The sequence below is a fragment of the Cherax quadricarinatus genome, chromosome 7, assembly GCF_038502225.1.
Source record: "Cherax quadricarinatus isolate ZL_2023a chromosome 7, ASM3850222v1, whole genome shotgun sequence".
NCBI lineage: Eukaryota > Metazoa > Arthropoda > Malacostraca > Decapoda > Parastacidae > Cherax > Cherax quadricarinatus.
The window spans coordinates 15,786,215-15,808,749 of record NC_091298.1 but is presented as its reverse complement, the minus strand read 5'-3'; the positions used below and the strand labels follow the sequence as shown (position 1 = coordinate 15,808,749).

At 38.0% G+C, this 22,535-nt stretch overlaps 1 protein-coding gene across 2 annotated transcripts in view; it reads right to left on the bottom strand.

The window, feature by feature from the left end:
• Positions 1 to 3,295: 3,295 nt before the first annotated feature.
• l(3)76BDm (trafficking protein particle complex subunit 8 homolog l(3)76BDm) overlaps positions 3,296 to 22,535 on the bottom strand; it is a 75,337-nt gene continuing 56,097 nt past the window's right edge. The window contains exons 13-15 of one of the 2 annotated variants that reach the window (XM_070082330.1): positions 17,408 to 17,658; positions 5,743 to 5,841; positions 3,296 to 3,602 (exon numbers count right to left, since the gene is read on the bottom strand). In XM_070082330.1, the coding sequence (XP_069938431.1) occupies positions 3,308 to 3,602; positions 5,743 to 5,841; positions 17,408 to 17,658 (645 nt within the window). In that variant the 3' untranslated portion in view covers positions 3,296 to 3,307. The remainder of the gene's footprint in view (positions 3,603 to 5,742; positions 5,842 to 17,407; positions 17,659 to 22,535) is intronic. The other variant, XM_070082331.1, reaches the window with a different exon arrangement.

Genomic DNA, 22,535 nt, shown 5'->3' with positions numbered 1-22,535 from the left:
GTTAGAGAGCTATGTAAGACCAAACAACTGATTCAGCCAGGCAGGCAGAAACAAGACATATATACAAGTCTCCATGCATGGTAAATACAAAGGGGTAGCATACTGTTAAAGGAACTGCCATTAGGGGATCTAAAAGATTTAGAAACTGAATACTGCTGTAAGGCAGAGGTGAAAAAGATGGCAAAAAAAAAAAAAAAAAAAAAAAAATTCAAGGGGAAGGTGAGTGGTGGATGTACTGAGAGGATAACTGCACAAAGAAAGGAAGAAGGATCACAGGTGATGTAGCAACCCAGAGGCAGTCTGTATTAAAAGGAACATCAGCAGTATCAGAGGCAATAACCAAAAAGAAATTTTGATAAATTGGGGAAATGTCCTCACAATTTAGGCAAAAACAACTGAAATGAGTAGAGGTATTCAATTGCCATAGTGCTTTCTAAAAACAACTAATATAAAAACTAAACTATTATTATTATAATAAAAAAGAGGCACTAAACCACAAGGGCTTATAAAAACTAAGTGTTACCCTAATTACCAGAAAAGTGCCTGCAGAGCACAATTTTTATCAATGTCAAAGCTTATGCAGGTATGAAGTAAATAATCTTTTCTTACTTTCAGGATAGGACATATTATCAATAGTCTTGAAATAGCCAGGGAGGACCCAGTGTAATTCAGACAGGTCATTTATCAGAAAACTATATATGAAATGCTTATTTTCATGACTATTATTTTAATTATATTCACAAAAAACCTATGTAGTAGGTTGGTAGACAGCAACCGCCCAGGGAGGTACTACCATCCTGCCAAGTGAGTGTAAAACAAAAGCCTGTAATTGTTTTACATGATGGTAGGATTGCTGGTGTCCTTTTTTCTGTCTCATAAACATGCAAGATTTCAGGTGCGTCTTGCTACTTCTACTTACACTTAGGTCACACTACACATACATGTACAAGCATATATATACACACCCCTCTGGGTTTTCTACTTTCTTTCTAGTTCTTGTTCTTGTTTATTTCCTCTTATCTCCATGGGGAAGTGGAACAGAATTCTTCCCCAGTAAGCTATGCGTTTTGTAAGAGGCAACTAAAATGCCAGGAGCTAAGGGCTAGTAACCCCTTCTCCTGTATAAACTACTAAATTTAAAAAGAGAAACTTTCGTTTTTCTTTTTGGGCCACCCTGCCTTGGTGGGATACGGCCGGTTTGGTGAAAAAAAAAAAAAAGCGTGCAAGATTTCAGGTATGTCTTGCTACTTCTACTTACACTTAGGTCACACTACACATACATATACAAGCATATACATGTATATACACACCCCTCTGGGTTTTCTGCTATTTTCTTTCTAGTTCTTGTTCTTGTTTATTTCCTCTATCTCCATGGGGAAGTGGAACAGAATTCTTCCTCCGTAAGCCATGCGTGTTGTAAGAGGCAACTAAAATGTCGGGAGCAAGGGGCTAGTAACTCCTTCTCCTGTATAAATTACTAACTTTGAAAAGAGAAACTTTTGTTTTCCTTTTTGGGCCACCCTGCCTCGGTGGGATACGGCCGGTTTGTTGAAAAAAAAAAAAATCACAAAAAAGTGGGTAAGCTCGCACTGGTCATTCAGCACTATGTTAATGTGGCCAGAAAATTATCACTTGCTGAGAATAAGGATTATAACCAAGTATATGGGCATCATAGGCTTCCATTCCCATTGCAACTACAATCAATGCCATGAAATTCCAATTTAGAGAATTTTGGGTCCCTAATGAGGCTAACAAAGCATTTGCCAATAGACATGTTCTTTATCTTTATACCTCTTTTTGTCACATATGCTTAAATGTTTAATTATAAATGTTTCACACAGTACACCCAATGATATAATACATTTTCATATTACTTTTGTGGTTACTGAATAAAGATACACAGATCTAGCTTTGTAGAATACTGTACTAGTACTTCAGTTTCAGGGAGGGCCGTTGGAAAACAATAAGTGCAGTACTTGTGAACGATTAAGTCTCACAAGAGCTCTTGGAAATAGGAAAAAGGTCTTTTCAAATGTAAATGTTTCAAGTGAAGCAACATGAATACAAAATTTCATGAACATCAAAATGGTATACAATACCGACAGGTTGGTAGGTAAGACACATAGGCAACAGTTAGGCAACTTTATTCCGAAACGTTTCGCCTACACAGTAGGCTTCTTCAGTCGAATACAGAAAGTAGATAGTTCCTGACTATGGAACTGAACTTCTCCAGGCCGAGGGACTGACAACCTCAAATTCTACGACTTCAAGGGTGATGGACTGATTACATCGTCTTCACATCTCTACTGTTCCTGCCTACTTTCTGTATTCGACTGAAGAAGCCTACTGTGTAGGCGAAACGTTTCGGAATAAAGTTGCCTAACTGTTGCCTATGTGTCTTACCTACCACAAAATTTCATGTACTGATATCTGACTCAACTGATTACTTTAGGTTGATACACCTGATATCAACAAGTTTGCACATTTAATGCAAGGCTTGGATATAAAAGTTGATCAAACTATGATTAGATCTTGCAGTCCATTTAGTCCTATATTAATAACCTTGTGAATACTCACCTAAGTTAAGAAACTTATGGTATTTTTTTTTTATTTAGAGTAATGATACTAAAACATGTTATTGCCTTTAAATTGTGACCTAATTAAATCTTAGTGTTTTCCATTTACTTCCAATGTAAAGCACCAGAATTCAGAGCTACACACCATTAATTATTAAATTTGTTTTGCACATTGTTGTAAGTGGTCTGAAAACCTCATTTTCACATAAAATATCTTTAATTAATATAATTAACAATTCTTCTACACAAAATTTTACAAGATAAATCTAGTTGTAATTAGTAAAACATATCCGCTACCTATTTAAGAAATTTACAAATAACTGTACAAATAGGTAAATACAACTGACTTTCATCCCAGGGCACCGTACCTTTAAATATCTGCCAATAATTCCTAAGAAAATTGAATGCAGCAGCAATTATACGATAGCCCTATCTGACTCAGTAGGATAACTTTGAGGAACAACTTATTTGTCACAAAATCACAAACCTCAAACTTTCCAATTAAGGTCAGGCACATGAGAAAGGTGTGTGTAGGGCTGGGAGGCAAGGAATGACTGTCTCGTATATTAACTTGTGTTACAAAGCATTTGGGACAGAGCAGGCACTATTGCCCTCACTAACAAATCTTGGAAATAACAGTAATACAATATACATTGCTAATTACAAGAATAATACAGATGAAGTATAGAAAACCTATAACCCCCTTTTTTCCCCATCCCCAGTTGGAGCTATCATGTACTGTGTGAGAGATGGTTTCCTTTAGGAACCTGTCTAACTGTAACAGCAGTATGCAGTTGACAAGCTTGTGGGATTGGTTGGTCAGATTTAACTTCAACAGCGGTATTCCTTAAGGCGGTCAGATAGAAGACTCCTAAGCTGTATGTGCCAGGACTAGTGATCAAAACACGAACAGGAACTGTACTGCATCCCCAGGGTAAGAGGGAAACCTTGCGTACAGTTCCTCCTACATATAACAGCTGAGTACTGGCTTGTGGTGAATACACATGGTTACTCACACCTCCATTACTGAAATACAAGAACAATTTCAATTAAATTAGCTTGATTTATGTTTTAATTATTTAACTCATCTTTCTTCCCACTTTTTTCTCTTATTCATACATACCCTTTCTTAGCTTTTCTCTAATATTCATTTAATTCACTCTCTTCCTTAATTTTCATTTTTTCATTATTTTGATATCCAGAGGCAAAACTTGCAGCTAATCCCCTCCCCCTATTCCCTATTATTATTATAATCAAAAAGAAGCGCTAAGCCACAAGGACTATACAGCCCCCTATTCCCTAAATGCATATTACCAGTGACACTGAATAGCCTTCAAGTACAGTTTCACCATTACTTCCTGCTAATTTTGTGAAACTTACCCTCCCAAATATCACTTATCTTTACCTATTCAGGAACTGTTGTTGAAATTTAGCAATATTCTACTTTGCAGAATGGAACAGTCTCAAACTGATGATTTGACAGTAATAATTAGCATCTAAGAGTAAGAACTGTGATGTAAAAAGAAACCAGTTCAAAGGCTCATTTATTATGAACTTCACTATTCCACAAATGACCCACACTTTTGGAAAAAAAAGCTTTAAATAGTGTTTTCTTCATAGTGAACCATTATTAAATGACCCAATAATGATCCAGGACACATCAAAATGACTAAATTTTCCTACGTAAATTATTGATTATTTGTGAATTCTTCCAGCCATTGTATTGTGACTTATTCTTCATGAAAGGGATGATTTATACACTGAATTGTGAGTTTATCTAACAATTTAGTTACTGATATGCAGCATATATTTAAGAATTATTAAGGTTATTATAAGCTTAATATGAAGCTTTGTACATTATGTAATTTATTTTACAGAAAGCACTAAATATGTATACCCTCAGCCTGTAAAGATGGATGAAATGAAAGGACGTATTTTTTTTTCTTTTAACTCAGCGACCATCACACAGCAAGAAGGGTGACCCAAACAAGAAAACACATTCACCATCATTCATTCAATTGCTCTTTCCAGAAGTGTGCTGACATTACAATCAGATTACCCTCTGACTGCAACATCCCATCCCTCCTCCAAAGTACAGGCATTGCTCTTCTCACCTCCAATAAACAACAGAAAGAAATTTATTTTCCATTGTGTATGGCTGCTACATGATCTATTTACAGTAAATCTCTCGCCTTTTAACACTTCACATTATCTCCCTCATCTTCATTCAGTCACTTTTCAATAATTATTATTCTTCCCTCCTTTTTTATTATATTTTGTTAATAATGTTACACAATTACTTCCACTAAGTAAATGTGTGACAATACATAGGAAAAGTCCTGCAAATACTGTGACTTTGGGTATTCAGAGTAACATGAATTTTATATCCCAATACTTGCTAACTTCTCTCTCTCTTGCATTTTAGTCTTCAATGAAACAATATAAATAGTAGGTCCACCTCCAAATAGGAAAAAATCAAATGAAAGTAAATCTTATATAAAAAAAAAATCAAGTTGCAAATTGAGAAAAAGTGGAGCCAAAAGGATACTAGAATTTTTTCTTCACAAATAATGGTTAACTAATGAAACAATTTAAAAGAGAAGGTAGCAAGTGCTATAAGTATAGGAAATTTAAAAAATAAATAAACAGTGGACTCCCGGTTTACGATCAGCTCCCAATGCGACCAATTATGTAAGTGTATTTATGTAAGTGCATTTGTATGTGTATGTTTGGGGGTCTGAAATGGACTAATCCAATTCACAATATTCCTTATGGGAACAAATTCGGTCAGTAATGGCACCTGAACATACTTCTGGAATGAAATAATATCGTAAACCGGGAGTCCACTGTACAGTGGACCCCCGCATAACGATTACCTCCGAATGCGACCAATTATGTAAGTGTATTTATGTAAGTGCATTTGTACGTGTATGTTTGGGGGTCTGAAATGGACTAATCTACTTCACAATATTCCTTATGGGAATAAATTCGGTCAGTACTGGCACCTGAACATACTTATGGAGTGAAAAAATATCGTTAACCGGGGGTCCACTGTATATGATTAATTACTGAAGATGGACACCATGAGCATAGCTTTTTTTTTTTTCCTGTAGCTACAAATAGTTAATTGTATCTCTGCAGCTTACAGTATTTCAATACATCTTACCTGCCAGAGAAGCCTTCTGGGCACAGATTGAGAAATGTTGTAAGTTGGCAGGAACTACAGTTGTGCAAACACAGCTCATACTCGAGACTGCATAATCTGCTGAGCAAAAATGATATTCACTACTTCTTAAATTATAAAGCCCGGTATGGCAGCAATATTACTAAATAAAACCACAATAAATCCATCCCACAATGACACAGATCAAGGCAGGCAAATTAAGACTATGTTATTTCTTAACAGCTACTCTGAATTATCAGTAACTTTCCAATTCCTATTCAACTTAACTTTTATCTGCAGTTCTTCTCCACAGTTTGTAATCTCTATACTCTTACTTATATAAACTACCGATATTCATTTTTTTAAACTCACTGGCTGCCTCCCACCGAGGCAGGGTGACTCAAAAAAAAACAGTCACCATAATTTACACTATCACTGTCTTGCAAGAGGCGCACAGATACGACAGTTTAGGCGTCACTCTAAACAGCAAATATCCCAAACCCCTCCTTTATAGAGTGCAGGCACTGTACTAATTTAGTTCAAGCTAATTTTAAGAGGTGGGAAGTACAATGCCTGCACTTTAAAGGAGGGGTTTGGAATATTGCCTATCTGGAGTGACATCTAAACTGTTGTATCGGGGCACCTCTGCAAAGACAATGAGTATGTGTGAATGATGGTTATAGTGCTGAATGATGATTAAAGTTTTTTCTTTCTTTTTTTGGGATCACCCTGCCTTGGTAGGAAACGGCCGACGTGTTAAAAGAAAAAAAAATAGTATTTTAGCCTAGAACTTTTAACACATTCACTAAATTCTTTTATCAGTTTAATGAAATTCCCCATAATAGATAGTTTTCAAGTGATGCTTCAAATAATTAATGTTTGCTTTCTCTTTCCACAGAGGAAATTAGTACATATACTGTACTGTCTAGTGGCAACTGTTTACTGAAAGAGCCAAATCAGCCATTAGTTTTTTTCAGTAAATGTTTAAAATACATATATACCATACATACCTTTTCTGTGTACTACTGTATATATATTTATTGACACTTCATTACATCAGTTGGTCCAATTTGTAAAGGATTTGCCTAATGTACAAGCTTCTTCACATATCCTACAGACCTATGACCTATGGGTGTTGAGCACATATGAAGGAGCACTCAAAACATTTGATAAAGATTTAAAGATATTCACTGTCTTAAATACAAATGCAAAGTTCAAAGAGTGTTCACACTGAAAAACAATTTTATGTTTGGATAGGTTAAAGCTACTTGTTGTACAAGTGTAGGTAAAAAAACACAAGACTGGACACACATCAAAGAATAAGTCTCACAAGTGAGAAGTGCAGCAGGCAATTATATGCGGTGAGGAGCACAGTCACAGAAAAGACACATATTGAGTGAAAGAAAATATTTTTCCCTGATTGCTTATAACAACATTTAACAAATTTTGACATACCTTTAACTGAATTTATGAACAACTTAATTTCTTTTTTTTAAACACTTTGGCCGTTTCCCAACGAGGCAGGGTGACTCAAAAAGAAAGAAAAAACTTTCATCATCATTCAACACTTTCACCATCACTCATACATAATCACTGTTTTTGCAGAGGCGCTCAGATATGACACCTTAAACATCCCTCCAAACTGCCAATATCCCAAACCCCTCATTTAAAGTGCAGGCATTGTACTCCCATTTTCGGGACTCAAGTTTGGCTAACCGGTTTCCCTGAATCCCTTCACAAAATATTACCCTGCTCACACTCCAACAGCTCATCAAGTCCCAAAAACCATTCGTCCCCATTCACTCCTATCTAACATGCTCATGCATGCTTTCTGGAAGTCCAAGTCCCTTGCCCACAAAACCTTTACCCTCTCCCTTCAACCTTTTCGAGGATGACCCCTACCCCGCCTTCCTTCCCCTACAGATTTATACGCTCTCCAAGTCATTCTACTTTGTTCCATTCTCTCTAAATGACAAAACCACCTCAACAGCCCCTCTTCAGCCCTCTGATTAATACTTTTAGTAAATCCACACTACATGTTAATTAGAAGAAGGTTCGAAATTACCAAAACTATTATCCAGAGGGCTGAGGAGGGGTTGTTGAGGTGGTTCGGACATGTAGAGAGGCTGGAAGAAACAGAATGACTTCGAGAGCGTATAAATCTGTAGTGGAGGTAAGGCAGGGTAGGGGTCGGCCTAGGAAAGGCTGGAGGGAGGGGGTAAAGGAGGTTTTGTGTGCGAGGGGCTTGGACTTCCAGCAAGCATGTTAGATAGCGAATGGAGACAAATGGTTTTTAGGACTTGACATGCTGTCGGAGTGTGAGCAAGGTAACATTTATGAAGGGATTCAGGGAAGCCAGCAGGCTGGACTTGAGTCCTGGCGATGGGAAGTACAGTGTCTACACTCTAAAGGAGTGGTGTTAATGTTGCGGTTTAATAACTGTAGTGTAAGCACACCTCTAGCAAGACAATGATGGAGTGAATGATGAAAGTTTTGCTTTTTCGGACCGCCCTGCCTTGGTGGGAGATGGCCGACGTGTTAATAAAAAAATAAAATAGAACTCTCTGCATAAAATTTACACAACACACTGCCGTTAGATAGTGGCATTGCTAGGGTTGGTGTCGCCCAGGGCGGTATCTTTGGTGTCACCCCCATGAAATCCAAGGGTGGGGGAATGGAGGGAGTAAACTCCCAATACATCACTACTGCATGCCCAATGACTAATGTTTAGCAATGAGAACATTTAAGGGCAATAAACCTAACAGGAGAATACTTCTCAACTTTATTAATGATAAAATAAATAATCATAGTAATATTGAGGAAACAAACTCAAATACCACTTTGAGTACAGGCAACAACAACAGATCTTACATTTATTCATCTTCAACAACGCAAAAAAAAAAAAAAAAAAAAAAAAAAAAATTGAAAAATAAAGAAAAACAGCAATATCAGAGAAACGCTAGTTTCGATTTGACCTTAAGTGCAGGTAACATCTCAGTGAATCAGATCTTACATTTGCTTGCCTTCAATCCTGCAGAATCATCTATCACATCATCACAATCAATGCTGTCAACTGACCCATTTTCTATGGATAACGCTGCTAAGTCAGAGATTCTGGATTGACTTATTGTGGACTGTAAATAGTTTTTAATCAGCTTCAACTTTGAGAAACTTCTTTCACAAGAAGGCACAGAAATGCATAGTAAGGAACAACCTCAGGCAGAGTGTGAGAGTTGGGAGAGATTCAATGAAATTCCATTCAGTTATAAATGTTAGTTCATCCAATGCAGTGCAGTGCTTAACTTTTTCAAGATCAACATCAGCAGCTTGCAGGTGCCTCCTTAGTCTTGGTATTTCAAGCATGAGCTCATTCTTGTATATTTCATTATAGAAGACTGAGTCTTGAAGCCATCACCTCTAATTCTTCTTCAGTAGCTTGCACAAGATCCTGCACTTGAATGACCCCAAACATGGCTGCCACATCCTTGATTGTTATATATAAACAAAGGATTTTTATCTTATGTTGCTGAAGCACTGTTTTGAGCATTAGTGTCACCTTCAGAGGCTCTATGGTGTCACCCCTTGATGGTGTAACCCAGGGCAGCCCCTCCCTTAGGATGCCACTGCCCTTCAACACATCTCCACTGCCTCCTTGCTGCAACATTTACAACCCATGCTTCACACCCATGTAAGAGTGTAGGTACCACTATATTCTCGTACATTCACTTTGTCTCCATAGATACCTCAATGCATCACTCACCTTTTTTCCTTCATCAATTCTATATAGAGGTTAACCTCGTCCTTCATAAACCCATCTGCTGACAAGTCAACTCTCAAATATCTGAAAACATTCACTTCTTCCATACTCCTTCCCTCCAATGTGATATCCAATTTTTCTTTATCTAAATCACTTGATACCCTCATCACCTTACTCTTATCTATGCTCACTTTCAACTTTCTACCTTTACACGCCCCCCCAAACTCGTCCACTAACCTTTGCAACTTTTCTTTAGAATCCTCCAAAAGCACAGTATCATCAGCAAAAAGTAACTGTCAATTCCCATTTTGTATTTGATTACCCATAATTTAATCCCACCCCTCTCCCCAACAACCTAGCATTTACTTCTTTTACAACCCCATCTATAAATATGTTAAACAACCAGGTGACATTACACACCCCTGTCTAAGACCTACTTTTACTGGGAAGTAATCTCCCTCTCTCCTACATGCCCTAACCTGAGCCTCACTATCCTCATAAAAATTCTTTACAGCATTTAGCAACATACTACCTATTCCATACAGTTACAACATCTGCCACATTGCTCCCCTATCCACTATCATATTCCTTTTCTAAATCCATAAATGCAATGAAAGCTTCCCTACCTTTATCTAAATACTGTTCACATATACACTTCAATGTAAACACCTGAGCTACACATCCCCTATGCATTCTAAAGCCTCCTTGCTCATCTGCAATCCTGCTCTCTGTCTTACCTCTAATTCTCTCAATAATAACCCTACCATACACTTTACTTGGTATACTCAGTAAGCTTCTTCCCCAATAATTTTTACAATCTCTTTGTCCTCCTTCCCTTTATATAAAGGAATTGTACATGCTCTCTGCCAATCCCTAGATACTTTCTCCTCTTCCATACATTTTTTTTTTTTCAACAAGTCGGCCGTCTCCCACCGAGGCAGGGTGACCCAAAAAAGAAAGAAAATCCCCAAAAAGAAAATACTTTCATCATCATTCAACACTTTCACCACACTCACACATTATCACTGCTTTTGCAGAGGTGCTCAGAATACAACAGTTTAGAAGCATATACGTATAAAGATACACAACATATCCCTCCAAACTGCCAATATCCCAAACCCCTCCATTAAAGTGCAGGCATTGTACTTCCCATTTCCAGGACTCAAGTCCGACTATATGAAAATAACCGGTTTCCCTGAATCCCTTCACTAAATATTACCCTGCTCACACTCCAACAGATCGTCAGGTCCCAAGTATCATTCGTCTCCATTCATTCCTATCTAACACGCTCATGCACGCTTGCTGGAAGTCCAAGCCCCTCGCCCACAAAACCTCCTTTACCCCCTCTTTCCAACCCTTTCGAGGACGACCCCTACCCCTCCTTCCTTCCCCTATAGATTTATATGCTTTCCATGTCATTCTACTTTGATCCATTCTCTCTAAATGACCAAACCACCTCAACAACCCCTCTTCTGCCCTCTGACTAATGCTTTTATTAACTCCACACCTTCTCCTAATTTCCACACTCCGAATTTTCTGCATAATATTTACACCACACATTGTCCTTAGACAGGACATCTCCACTGCCTCCAACCGTCTCCTCGCTGCTGCATTTACCACCCAAGCTTCACATCCATATAAGTGTTGGTACTACTATACTTTCATACATTCCCTTCTTTGCCTCCATAGATAACGTTTTTTGACTCCACATATACCTCAACGCACCACTCACCTTTTAAACAAAAATACTAACCACTCCAACACTCTATCTCCCCCTGCTTTTAACATTTCTGTCATGATTCCATCAGTTCCAGCTGCTGTACCTCCTTTCATTCTACATATTGCTTCACACACCTCCCCCACTCACATCCTGCTCTTCTTCACTCCTATAAGATGTTATACCTCTCTGGCTAGTGCATGAAATTACTGCCTCCCTTTCTTCATCGACATTTAAAAATTCCTCAAAATATTCCCACCATTTACCTAATACCTCCAGCTCCCCACCTACTAACTCCCCTACTCTGTTTTTAGCTGAGAAATCCATTCGTTCCCTAGGCTTTCTTAACTTGTTTAACTCACTCCAAAATGTTTTCTTATTCTTAGCAAAATTTCTTGACAGTGCCTCTCCCACTATCATTTGCTCTCCTTTTGCACTCTCATTACTCTCTTCACTTTTCTTTTACTCTCCACATACTCTGCCCTTCTTGTATCACTGCTGCTTCATAAACACCTCTCATAAGCTACCTTTTTCTCTTTTATCGCACCCTTTACCTCGTCATTCCACCAATTGCTCCTCTTTCCTCCTGCACCTACCCTCTTGTAGCCAGAAACTTCTGACCCACATTCTAATACTGCATTTTTAAAACTATCCCATCCCTCTTCATCCCCTCCCCCCCACTACCCATACTTACACTAGCCCACCTTTCTGCCAATAGTTGCTTATATCTCACCTTACCTTCCTCCTCCCTTAGTTTATAAACTTTCACCTCTCTCTTAATTACGGTTGCCATTTTCCTTTTGTCCCATCTACCTCTTACTCTACCTGTAGCTACAACTAGATAATGATCCAATATATACATTGCCCCTCTATAAACATGAACATCCTGAAGCCTACCCATCAACCTTTTATCCACCAATACATAATCTAACAAACTACTTTCATTATGTGCTGTATCATATCTTGTGTACTTATTTATCTTGTTTTTCATAAAATATGTATTACTTATTACCAAACCTCTTTCTACACAAAGTTCAATTAAAGGCTCCCCATTTTTATTTACCCCTGGCACCTCAAATTTACCTACTACTCCCTCTACAACATTTTTACCCACTTTAGCACTGAGACACATGAGATCCCCAACCACAAGTACTCTCACTTGGTTCAAAACTCCCTATGCACTCACTCAGCATTTCCCAAAATATCTATCTATATCTCTCTCTCTATCTCTCTCTATCTCTATCTCTCTCTCTCTCTATCTATCTCTCTCTATCTCTCTATCTATCTGTCTATCTCTCTATCTATCTCTCTATCTATCTATCTCTCTATCTCTCTATCTCTCTCTCTCTCTCTCTATCTCTCTCTCTCTATCTCTCTCTCTATCTATCTATCTATCTCTCTATCTATCTCTCTATCTATCTCTCTCTCTCTCTATCTCTCTATCTATCTCTCTATCTCTCTATCTCTCTATCTATCTCTATCTCTCTCTCCTCCAGGTGCATAAACACTTACTATAACCCACTTTTCACATCCAACCCTAATTTTACTCTGTGTAATCCTTGAATTTATACATTTACATGCCATCCTTTCCTGCCATAACTTATCCTTCAACATTACTGGTACTCCTTCCTTAGATCTAACTCTATTAGAAACCTCTGACCTAATCCTATTTATTTCTCTCCACTGAAACTCTCCTACCCCCTTCAGCTTTGTTTTGCTTAGAGCCAGGACATCCAGCTACTTTTCATTCATAACATCCACAATCATCTCTTTCTTATCATTCGCACAAAATCCACGTACATTCAAACATCCCACTTTGATGGTTTTTTCTTTTTCTTTTTAGTAGGCTATACAGGAAAAGGGGTTACTAGCCTGTTGCTCCTGGCATTTTAGTTGACTTTTACAACAAGCATGGCTTATGGAGGAAAGACTGTTATTCCACTTCCTCATGGATATGAAAGGAAAAGTAATAAGAACAAGAACTATTAAGATAAATCAAAGAAAACTCAGATGAGGGTGTATACAAAAATGTGTACATGCATGTGTAGTGTGACTTAAGTGTAAGTAGAAGTAGCAAGATGTATTCGAAATCTTGCATGTTTATGAGACAGAAAAAAGACACCAGCAATCCTATCATCCTGTAAAACAAATGCTGTACAGACTTCCGTTTTACACTCACTTGGCAGTACAGTAGTACCTCCCTGGTCAGTTGCTGTCTACCACCCTGTCATCCTTAAATGAGTCATGACCTTAAACGAGTCATGAAATTATATAATCTAGGTAGTAGGTTGGTAGACAGCAACCGCCCAGGGAGGTACTACCGTCCTGCCAAGTGAGTGTAAAACTGAAGCCTGTAATTGTTTTACACGATGATAAGATTGCTGGTGTCTTTTTTTTATCTGTCTCATACACATGCAAGATTTCAGGTATGTCTTGCTACTTCTACTTACACTTAGGTCACACTACACATACATGTACAAGCATATATATACACACCCCTTTGGGTTTTCTTCTATTTTCTTTCTAGTTCTTGTTCTTGTTTATTTCCTCTTACCTCCATGGGGAAGTGGAACAGAATTTTTCCTCCGTAAGCCATGCGTGTTGTAAGAGGCGACTAAAATGCCGGGAGCAAGGAGCTAGTAACCCCTTCTCCTGTATATATTACTAAATGTAAAAGGAGAAACTTTCGTTTTTCCTTTTGGGCCACCCCACCTCGGTGGGATACGGGCGGTGTGTTGAAAGAAGAAAGAAATTATATAAATTGATATATTAACCCTTTCACTATCAACGCCTCCCAAATCGAAAGCCTCTTTTTGGCCAGTATTGTTCAAAAATTAATAATTGTATCCTCTAAAATGATAGAGAATCTTTAACCATCAGTAATAACACCAAAAATGGTAATCGTTATGTAATAATTATGGAATAATAGAGGAGCAAAGTTTGAAGTCAGGGAATACAGTGATTTCCCTAGTATACCTTCTGTACTATACACTGATTGCAAGTAACTGCTCATTCAATTACTGGAACCACCTTAAAGTTAGTAATTTGGTGAATTTTACACTATTTTCAACAAACTCCAATTTAAAAACAGAGCCCAAAACAAATACTGTTGGGATTCAGCCACAAAAGCAACCTTCCCTCTGTTCATTAATTACATCCCCAGGCCTCTTCTATACAACACTTGTGTTCCATTTTGGATCCATTACCACACAAAAAAATCAGTGTACATGTATATCCCTATTTCTTTGCTAATAATATATAACCAAGAATTCCTAGTTTGTAATTGAAGCAAATCCCCCCCCCCAAAAAAAACATAAAATGGACTGGATGGAGGCCTATTTCAGGTAACATCCAGTCTGAAACTGGCCAAGTTCTTTACCATTTCACTAACACATCTACTGGTCTATCAACTGGCACCAAGAAACCGCCAATAAAACTATGAAAATAACTCTAGAGAACACCCCCAAAGTCACTATTTTAACCCAAACACAACGTTAAAGGTTAGCTGTTCCCAACGTGCATTGCATGGGGAAGGATTTTTTTTTATACTGTGCAAACCCTTAAGGACTCATTCTCTTATGTCTAGGCCAAAATTTGTTGCTCACAACATTTTTGAGGTCACTATGATTTACATATAGAGTTATTTCTACAACACCGATCCAACCAACTTTGATCTACGTGAGTGACGGTAAAAGGGGTTAATTTTTTAACTCGATGGCTGTTTCCCACCAAGGCAGGGTGATCAAAAAAAAAAAAAAACTTTCACTGAATCACTGTCTTTACAGAATTGTTCTGACATCACAATCAGATTGCTCTTCAGTTGCAACATCCCCACTCATCCTCCAGAGTACAGGAACTACTCTTCCCACCTTTCCATTTTCTCTGAATCCCTTCATAAGTTACTTTGCTCACACTTCAACAGCATGTCCATTAATAACCACCTGTCTCCATGTATTCATACCTATCATACTCACATATGCCTGCTGGATGCTCAAGCCCTTCAAGCTCAAATCTTCTTTTACTCTCTCTCCAACCATACCTGGCACAACCCCTTTCCCTCCTACTTTCCACCTAAAATTTATACACCCTCTTTGTCAAGCTATCCCTCTTCATCCTCTCTACATGCCCAAACCAACTCAACAAGCCTTCCTTAGCCCTCTGAATTATACACATCACCTTTTAATTTCTGTGCTCCGAATACTCTGCATGATATTCACACCACGCTTTGCTCTCAAACATGACATCTCCACTGTCTCTAGCCTCCTTTTTAATCCAACATTCAAAACCCCTGCCTCACATCCATATAAAAGTGTTGGTACCATTATACTCTGGTATATTCACTTTTTGCCTCCAAATATGCCACTGCACATACTTCAACACAGCACTACCCTTTTTTCCATTATCTATTCTATGGTTCACGTCATTTTTCACAGACCCATCTGCTGACATGTCCACTCCCAAATATCTAATTACATCTGCTTCCTTCATACTCCCTCCTCTTAAGTAATATTCAGTTTATCAATGCCCATGACTTTTTATTATTCCCTTCACCTTACTCATTTCTAGATTTAATTTTAATTTCCTTCTTGTACATGCCCTTCCAAATCTGTCCAACAACTTATGTAATTTGTCTTCAGAAAAGAATTGTGTCATCAGCAAAGATTCCATAATTTGTCTTACCTACTGAGTCATGAAAGACTAGTAATCATGGAAATCCAAAATCATGCCCTCATCTCCATTCGTTCATGAATATGCATTACTAAATGCATATACTAGTTTAATAAAAAAAAATCTTTCCACACCTCATAATTTAATAGATAACAGTAATCATACAAAAAAATTTCAATTACTACACTTACTGCAATATTATGAAATGGACATGAAAAATAACAGAACACCTTTCAATATTACATAAAAAGGCACTACAGTGAAAACTGACAGCTTATACATAGTTTCCCAAATTATCAGGTGACAAAATCCTAATGCATTACATATCTGCAAGCAAACCCTGAATATCAAACAAAATACTTATATTCATTTATATTTATAATATGAAATTTCCTTTAACCCTTTGACCGTCGCAAGCCCCTTTCTGAAATTGTCATTCTATGTCGCAAAATTTTTTGGGGGGAAAAAAAAACTGAAATGATAGAGAATCTTTTCCCGATGGTAATGACACCAAAACTACGAAATTTGGTCGAAAACTCGTGGAATTATGCTCCTGCGAAGTTAGCGGTCTCGGCGACATATACGTATCGGCGATTTCGCCGACTCTGAGCCCTGTTTTTGGCCAATTCCGTTGTTCCAGTTGACCAAACTCATAGCTATTTCTTTAGAACTCCATTTTTTCTATCAGTTGAGTACAAGAAACTGCCCATTTACCGATTTGAACTACCCAATAAAGTGGTCAGAAATTGCCAATTTGGCCAATTTCACACAAATTAAAAAAGATGCCAATTTCAAAATAGGGTCCAGAATAAACAATGTAGACATTCTTGGCACTAAAATAACATATCCTCTGTTCATTAGTCATGTCTCTAGGCCCCTCTTATATTACTATTGCTTTCTATTTTGATTTTTTATTCATACAAAAAATACGAAATTTAATGTTATACTGCATTATTGTAAAAATGGTATAAATAATATCAGTGCACTAGTGAAAGAATCTTAGACTCCCCAGTTGACGTGTATTGGACGTGTGGTGTGATTTGCTTACTCCTGAACACTGGTAAAAATTGAACATTTCCGCTACTTTGAGCTCAATTTCAAGGTCGTTTTTGTCGTGAAACTAATCAAAATCATCTCTATTTCTGTAATATGTTTTCCATTTTATCAGGCGAGACCATGAAAACGAGAATACAACGATAAATACTACACAAAAATACACCTCAAATTCAGCGTTTTAATCCAAAAAACGGTCAGTTTTTTTTTTTCTCATTATGCACTGCGTGCTGCAGGATTTTTTTTATGTGGTGCACACTGACCACACAGACCCATTCTCTCATATGTGGGCCTACCAGCTTTCTCCTGCTTGATTTGAAGCCGCTAGAATTTACGCGTATAAATACGTCCGAAACAGTGGCGCGTAAGACGTATATATACGACCAAAACAGTCAAAGGGTTAAAGAAAGTAGCAGGAGACAGAACCTATGGTACATTTAAGGGTGTAAATGTAAAAGATATCATTTACTTACCTATTAGAAATAAAATCATGTTCCAAGCATTTAGGAAACTGAGCAGAGATCTTGACTAAGTGTTTTAGCTTGGAAGCTTGAGGAAGAGGGGATTGCAATGGTTGTAGGGAAGTTTCTGGAATGATTCTTATAGGGGGTTTCTCCTCTTCTCCAGCTTGACACAGAGGTGAGCTAGGTATGCTCACACCATCTCCAAGATTTTTCAGATAAATGCTATGTTGTCCCCATATTTCCCGTCCACCTCTTTCACCCTGTCACAAAAAAAAAAAATCAGATTTTAAATACAGGTGTATAAATGGTGCAGAAATGTTTTCAGTAAGAAATCAGACATGATAACTCCCTTTGCAGATTTGCATAATTTGGTAAATCATTAAATACAAAACAGGAATCTGGAAACAAAATAAGAACCAAAAAGAATAGATTATAATACCCTAATATCCACTAAGTCACTATTTACATTGTCATCAATGAGACAGTCACTAAGAAAACATTATGACAAACTTTTAATACTATCATTCAATTGTCCTGCCCAATTGTCATAGCTTCTAGGTTTGTAGGACATAAGTGATGTTTATATGACAGAAAGTGGTATTTACTTTGTACAGAAAGAAACAATGAGCACACTCTTGACTGAACTAGAGGAAGTGTTCTGGATGAGGTAATTTCAACCTGCTACTGCAGGTCACAAAGCTGTGTGTACTTGTTGACAGGAATATAATTGAATCATTGTTTCACAAAAAGCACCACCAAAATTCTTTTTAGTGTTGAATGATGAAAGTATTTTCTTTTTGGGGATTTTCTTTCATTTTGGGTCACCCTGCCTCGGTGGGAGATGGCCGACTTGTTGAAAAAAAACAAAATGAATATATCTTTTGTCTTATATACATTAGATTCACTTATAATTAATAATCTACTGTACAACAATGATATAATTCTTAGTGTTAAGTAATCAACAAGCCAATAATGTTAAGTCGGCCCATAATGCCTAGGCATAATAGAGGCTCTCTTTGCATTGCAACCCATTATTGTAAATACATGATCTCAATGTACTATTTGCAAAGACATAAATAAATAAATAAATAAATAAATAAAATAAATAAAATAAATAAATAAATAAATAAATAAATAAAGTTGACTGTTGTGGGTTGCATCCTGGGCGAAGAAGATTTAAGGACCCCAATGGAAAGAAAACACAGTCCCCAATGATGCACTGACCTCAGTGGATTATCCTGGGTGGCTAACCCTTCAAGTTAAAATTCCGCTCTTGATGCACCTAACATAAAAAGATACATGAAAATAAATAAACCAACACTCACTCACTAACTTACTTTCTCTAACTCTCTCTCACACTGGCCATTGCCCACTGAGGAAGGGTGACCCAACAAAGAAGAAAACACTTTCAGTATCACTCAATCAACCTTGCCAAAAGGGCACCAACATCACAATTCAGTTGACCCTCCAAACTGATATATCCCCAGCTGTCTTTCAGAGTGCAGGCCCTGTACTTCTCACCTCCAGACTTAAGTCCAGCTAAATGGCTTTCCTGAATCCCTCATAGTTCTTAGCTTAATAACACTCCAACATCAAGTCAAATCATAAAAACCACTTGCCTCCATTCACTCTTATCTAACAGGCTCACACTAGTCTGTTGGATGTCTAAGCTCCTAGCACTCAAAACCTCCTTTACCCCCTCCCTCCAACCTTTCCTAGGATGATTCCTATCCCTCCTTCCCTCCATCCTACATTTGCAAGCTCTCCTAGTCATCCTATTTTTCTCCATCCTCTCTAAATGTCCAAACCATCTCAGCAACCCCTCCTCTGCTCTCTTAATACTTTTGGTGACTCTATATCTCCTAATCTCCAAACTCTAAATTCTCTGTATAATATTCATGCCACACACTGCCCTCAAATACGACATCTTTACTGCCTCCAGCCTCCTCCTCATTGCAACATTTAAAACCCGTGCTTCACTCCCATACAACTATGTTGGTGCAGTTATACTTCCTTCACACTCTCTCCAATGTAGTATCCAATTTCTCACTGCCTATATTTTTTTGATACTCTCATCACCTTGTTCTTTCCTATGTTTACTTTTAATTTCCTTCTTTTACATACCTTACCAAATTAGTTTACCAACCTTTGCAACTTCTCTTCAGAATCTCCCAGAAAACCTGTGTGGAATCAGCACAAAGCAACTTTGACAACTCTCACTCTGTACCAGATTTACTCTTTCAATCCCATACCTCTTCCTAACACCCTAGCATTCACTTCTTTTACAACTCCATCTGCAAATATATTAAACAACCATGGAGACATCACACATTCCTGTCTAAGACCTGCTTTTACTGGAAACTAATCTCCCTCTCTCTTACACATGCTAACCTGCACCTCACTATCCACATAAAATCTCTTTACTGTTCAAGTAACCTACCACTTATTCCATACATTTTGAACATCTGCTACCATGGAAACAAGTGGTTTTAAACCATACCACGGGCGGGATTTGAACCCGCAGTCAGAGAGTCTCAAAACTCCAGACCATCGCGTTAGCCACTGGAGTTTTGAGACTCTCTGACCACGGGTTCAAATCCTGCCCGTGGTATGGTTTGTTTGCAATCGTGTCATTACGATTTCGTGAGTCAAGTGGTTTTAAGGCAAAGAACATACTACAACCAGACAACTTGAATATTTTATTAATTGATAAGGGCTTTTCTTGGGCTCTTCTCTATGAAGGCACTGACAAAACAGGTAAAATCTAGTTTTCATGCCATGTCACAAACGATGTTCAGCACGATGAGTCCATTCAAATGTTCTTATTCCATAGTGGACTTGTGATAATTCTTTATCTGCTTCAACACATTTAAGGTGCATTCACCTGAAGCCCTAGATGCTGGTGAACTGACAAAAATACATGATGAAATTCTGATACAGTATTAGAATATATCAGCTGAGAATTCAAGACCAGGCATTTCTTGATACAAGTCCTCTGATTTGCATTACAATTTAATGTTTGTTGAATATATTTGCTTGAAGATGACATTTTCACTGAGACCTCCCACTGCTGTAATGTTACAAACTGTTCAACTGCTAAGAGTAATCTTCATTACTCAGACTGTTGAACTGCTAAAGAAACATAAGAACATAAGAAAGAAGGAACACTGCAACAGGCCTACTGACCCATGCGGAGCAGGTCCATGTCGTCCCCCCCGGATTAGACCAATGACCCACCCACCCCAGATTAGCCCAACGACCCACCCAGTCTGGTCACCTCCACTCAAGGATGGAGCACTGCACCAGACCCAGTAGAACAAGCTAGTCTGAAATAATAGTCAAGGATTACAAAGACACTGTTCCTATAATACTGCTCAGTCTCAGAATCAGTAGGTAAGTTGCAGTTTGTTGAAAACTCAGATGAAATTCTGCAATTCTGCCCTACCATCTTGCCAATAACTTCATCCAACAGTACAGAAAGCAATAATCATTGTAGAGATTTAGACTAGAGAAATCGTAAAATCATGCACAGTAAGTGTACCTCTGTGGTTATCAATGTGGCTTGATGTCCAATATGGCTGACAATATAATATTCAGTAACCTGTGATGTCTCATGTAAAAACCTCAATAAAATGGCACGAGGGCCTTCAGGCCACCATATACCTTTCCATCTTCTCTATATATTTTGCTTCCTATTAGTAGACAATATGGCTGTTGAATGAGTGATGGTGAAATGAGTTTCCTTTTTTTTTATGGGTCACCCTACCTCAGTGGGGGATCGCCTGTGTGCGCTAAAAAAAAAAAATCACAAGATTTACCACTCCTGCCATTTAGTTTTCATATTCACTACTAATTTCAGACCTAGATATTCAAGTGTACTGTTGATTAGGACATGTGCCAGAAATGTTTTTTCCTTGCACAGAGAACATCACTAAGACTGCTGACTTTGTTGTAATGACTAACTGATCGGAGTCCAAATTGTAATAAGTGGACAGGAGATCCAGCCTCCAACACTCCTTGTGCTGAAAGGCACTGATGGGTTTAAACACTTCATGAAATGTAATAATCACGTCCATGTTTTAATGTCTCTCTCTCTTCCAGATGGTAAGGATGAAAAGAAATAAAGCATAAAATTTTTTGATAATTATTAACTTTGCCCCATATATTCTTTTTTTTTTTTTTTCAACAAGTCGGTCATCTCCCACCGAGGCAGGGTGACCCAAAAAAGAAAGAAAATCCCCAAAAAGAAAATACTTTCATCATCATTCAACACTTTCACCACACTCACACATTATCACTGCTTTTGCAGAGGTGCTCAGAATACAACAGTTTAGAAGCATATACGTATAAAGATACACAACATATCCCTCCAAACTGCCAATATCCCAAACCCCTCCTTTAAAGTGCAGGCATTGTACTTCCCATTTCCAGGACTCAAGTCCGACTATATGAAAATAACCGGTTTCCCTGAATCCCTTCACTAAATATTACCCTGCTCACACTCCAACAGATCGTCAGGTCCCAAGTATCATTCGTCTCCATTCACTCCTATCTAACACGCTCATGCACGCTTGCTGGAAGTCCAAGCCCCTCGCCCACAAAACCTCCTTTACCCCCTCTTTCCAACCCTTTCGAGGACGACCCCTACCCCCTCTTTCCTTCCCCTATAGATTTATATGCTTTCCATGTCATTCTACTTTGATCCATTCTCTCAAAATGACCAAACCACCTCAACAACCCCTCTTCTGCCCTCTGACTAATGCTTTTATTAACTCCACACCTTCTCCTAATTTCCACACTCCGAATTTTCTGCATAATATTTACACCACACATTGCCCTTAGACAGGACATCTCCACTGCCTCCAACCGTCTCCTCGCTGCTGCATTTACCACCCAAGCTTCACATCCATATAAGAGTGTTGGTACTACTATAATTTCATACATTCCCTTCTTTGCCTCCATAGATAACGTTTTTTGACTCCACATATACCTCAACGCACCACTCACCTTTTTTCCCTCATCAATTCTATGATTAACCTCATCCTTCATAAATCCATCCGCCAACACGTCAACTCCCAAGTATCTGAAAACATTCACTTCTTCCATACTCCTCCTCCCCAATTTGATATCCAATTTT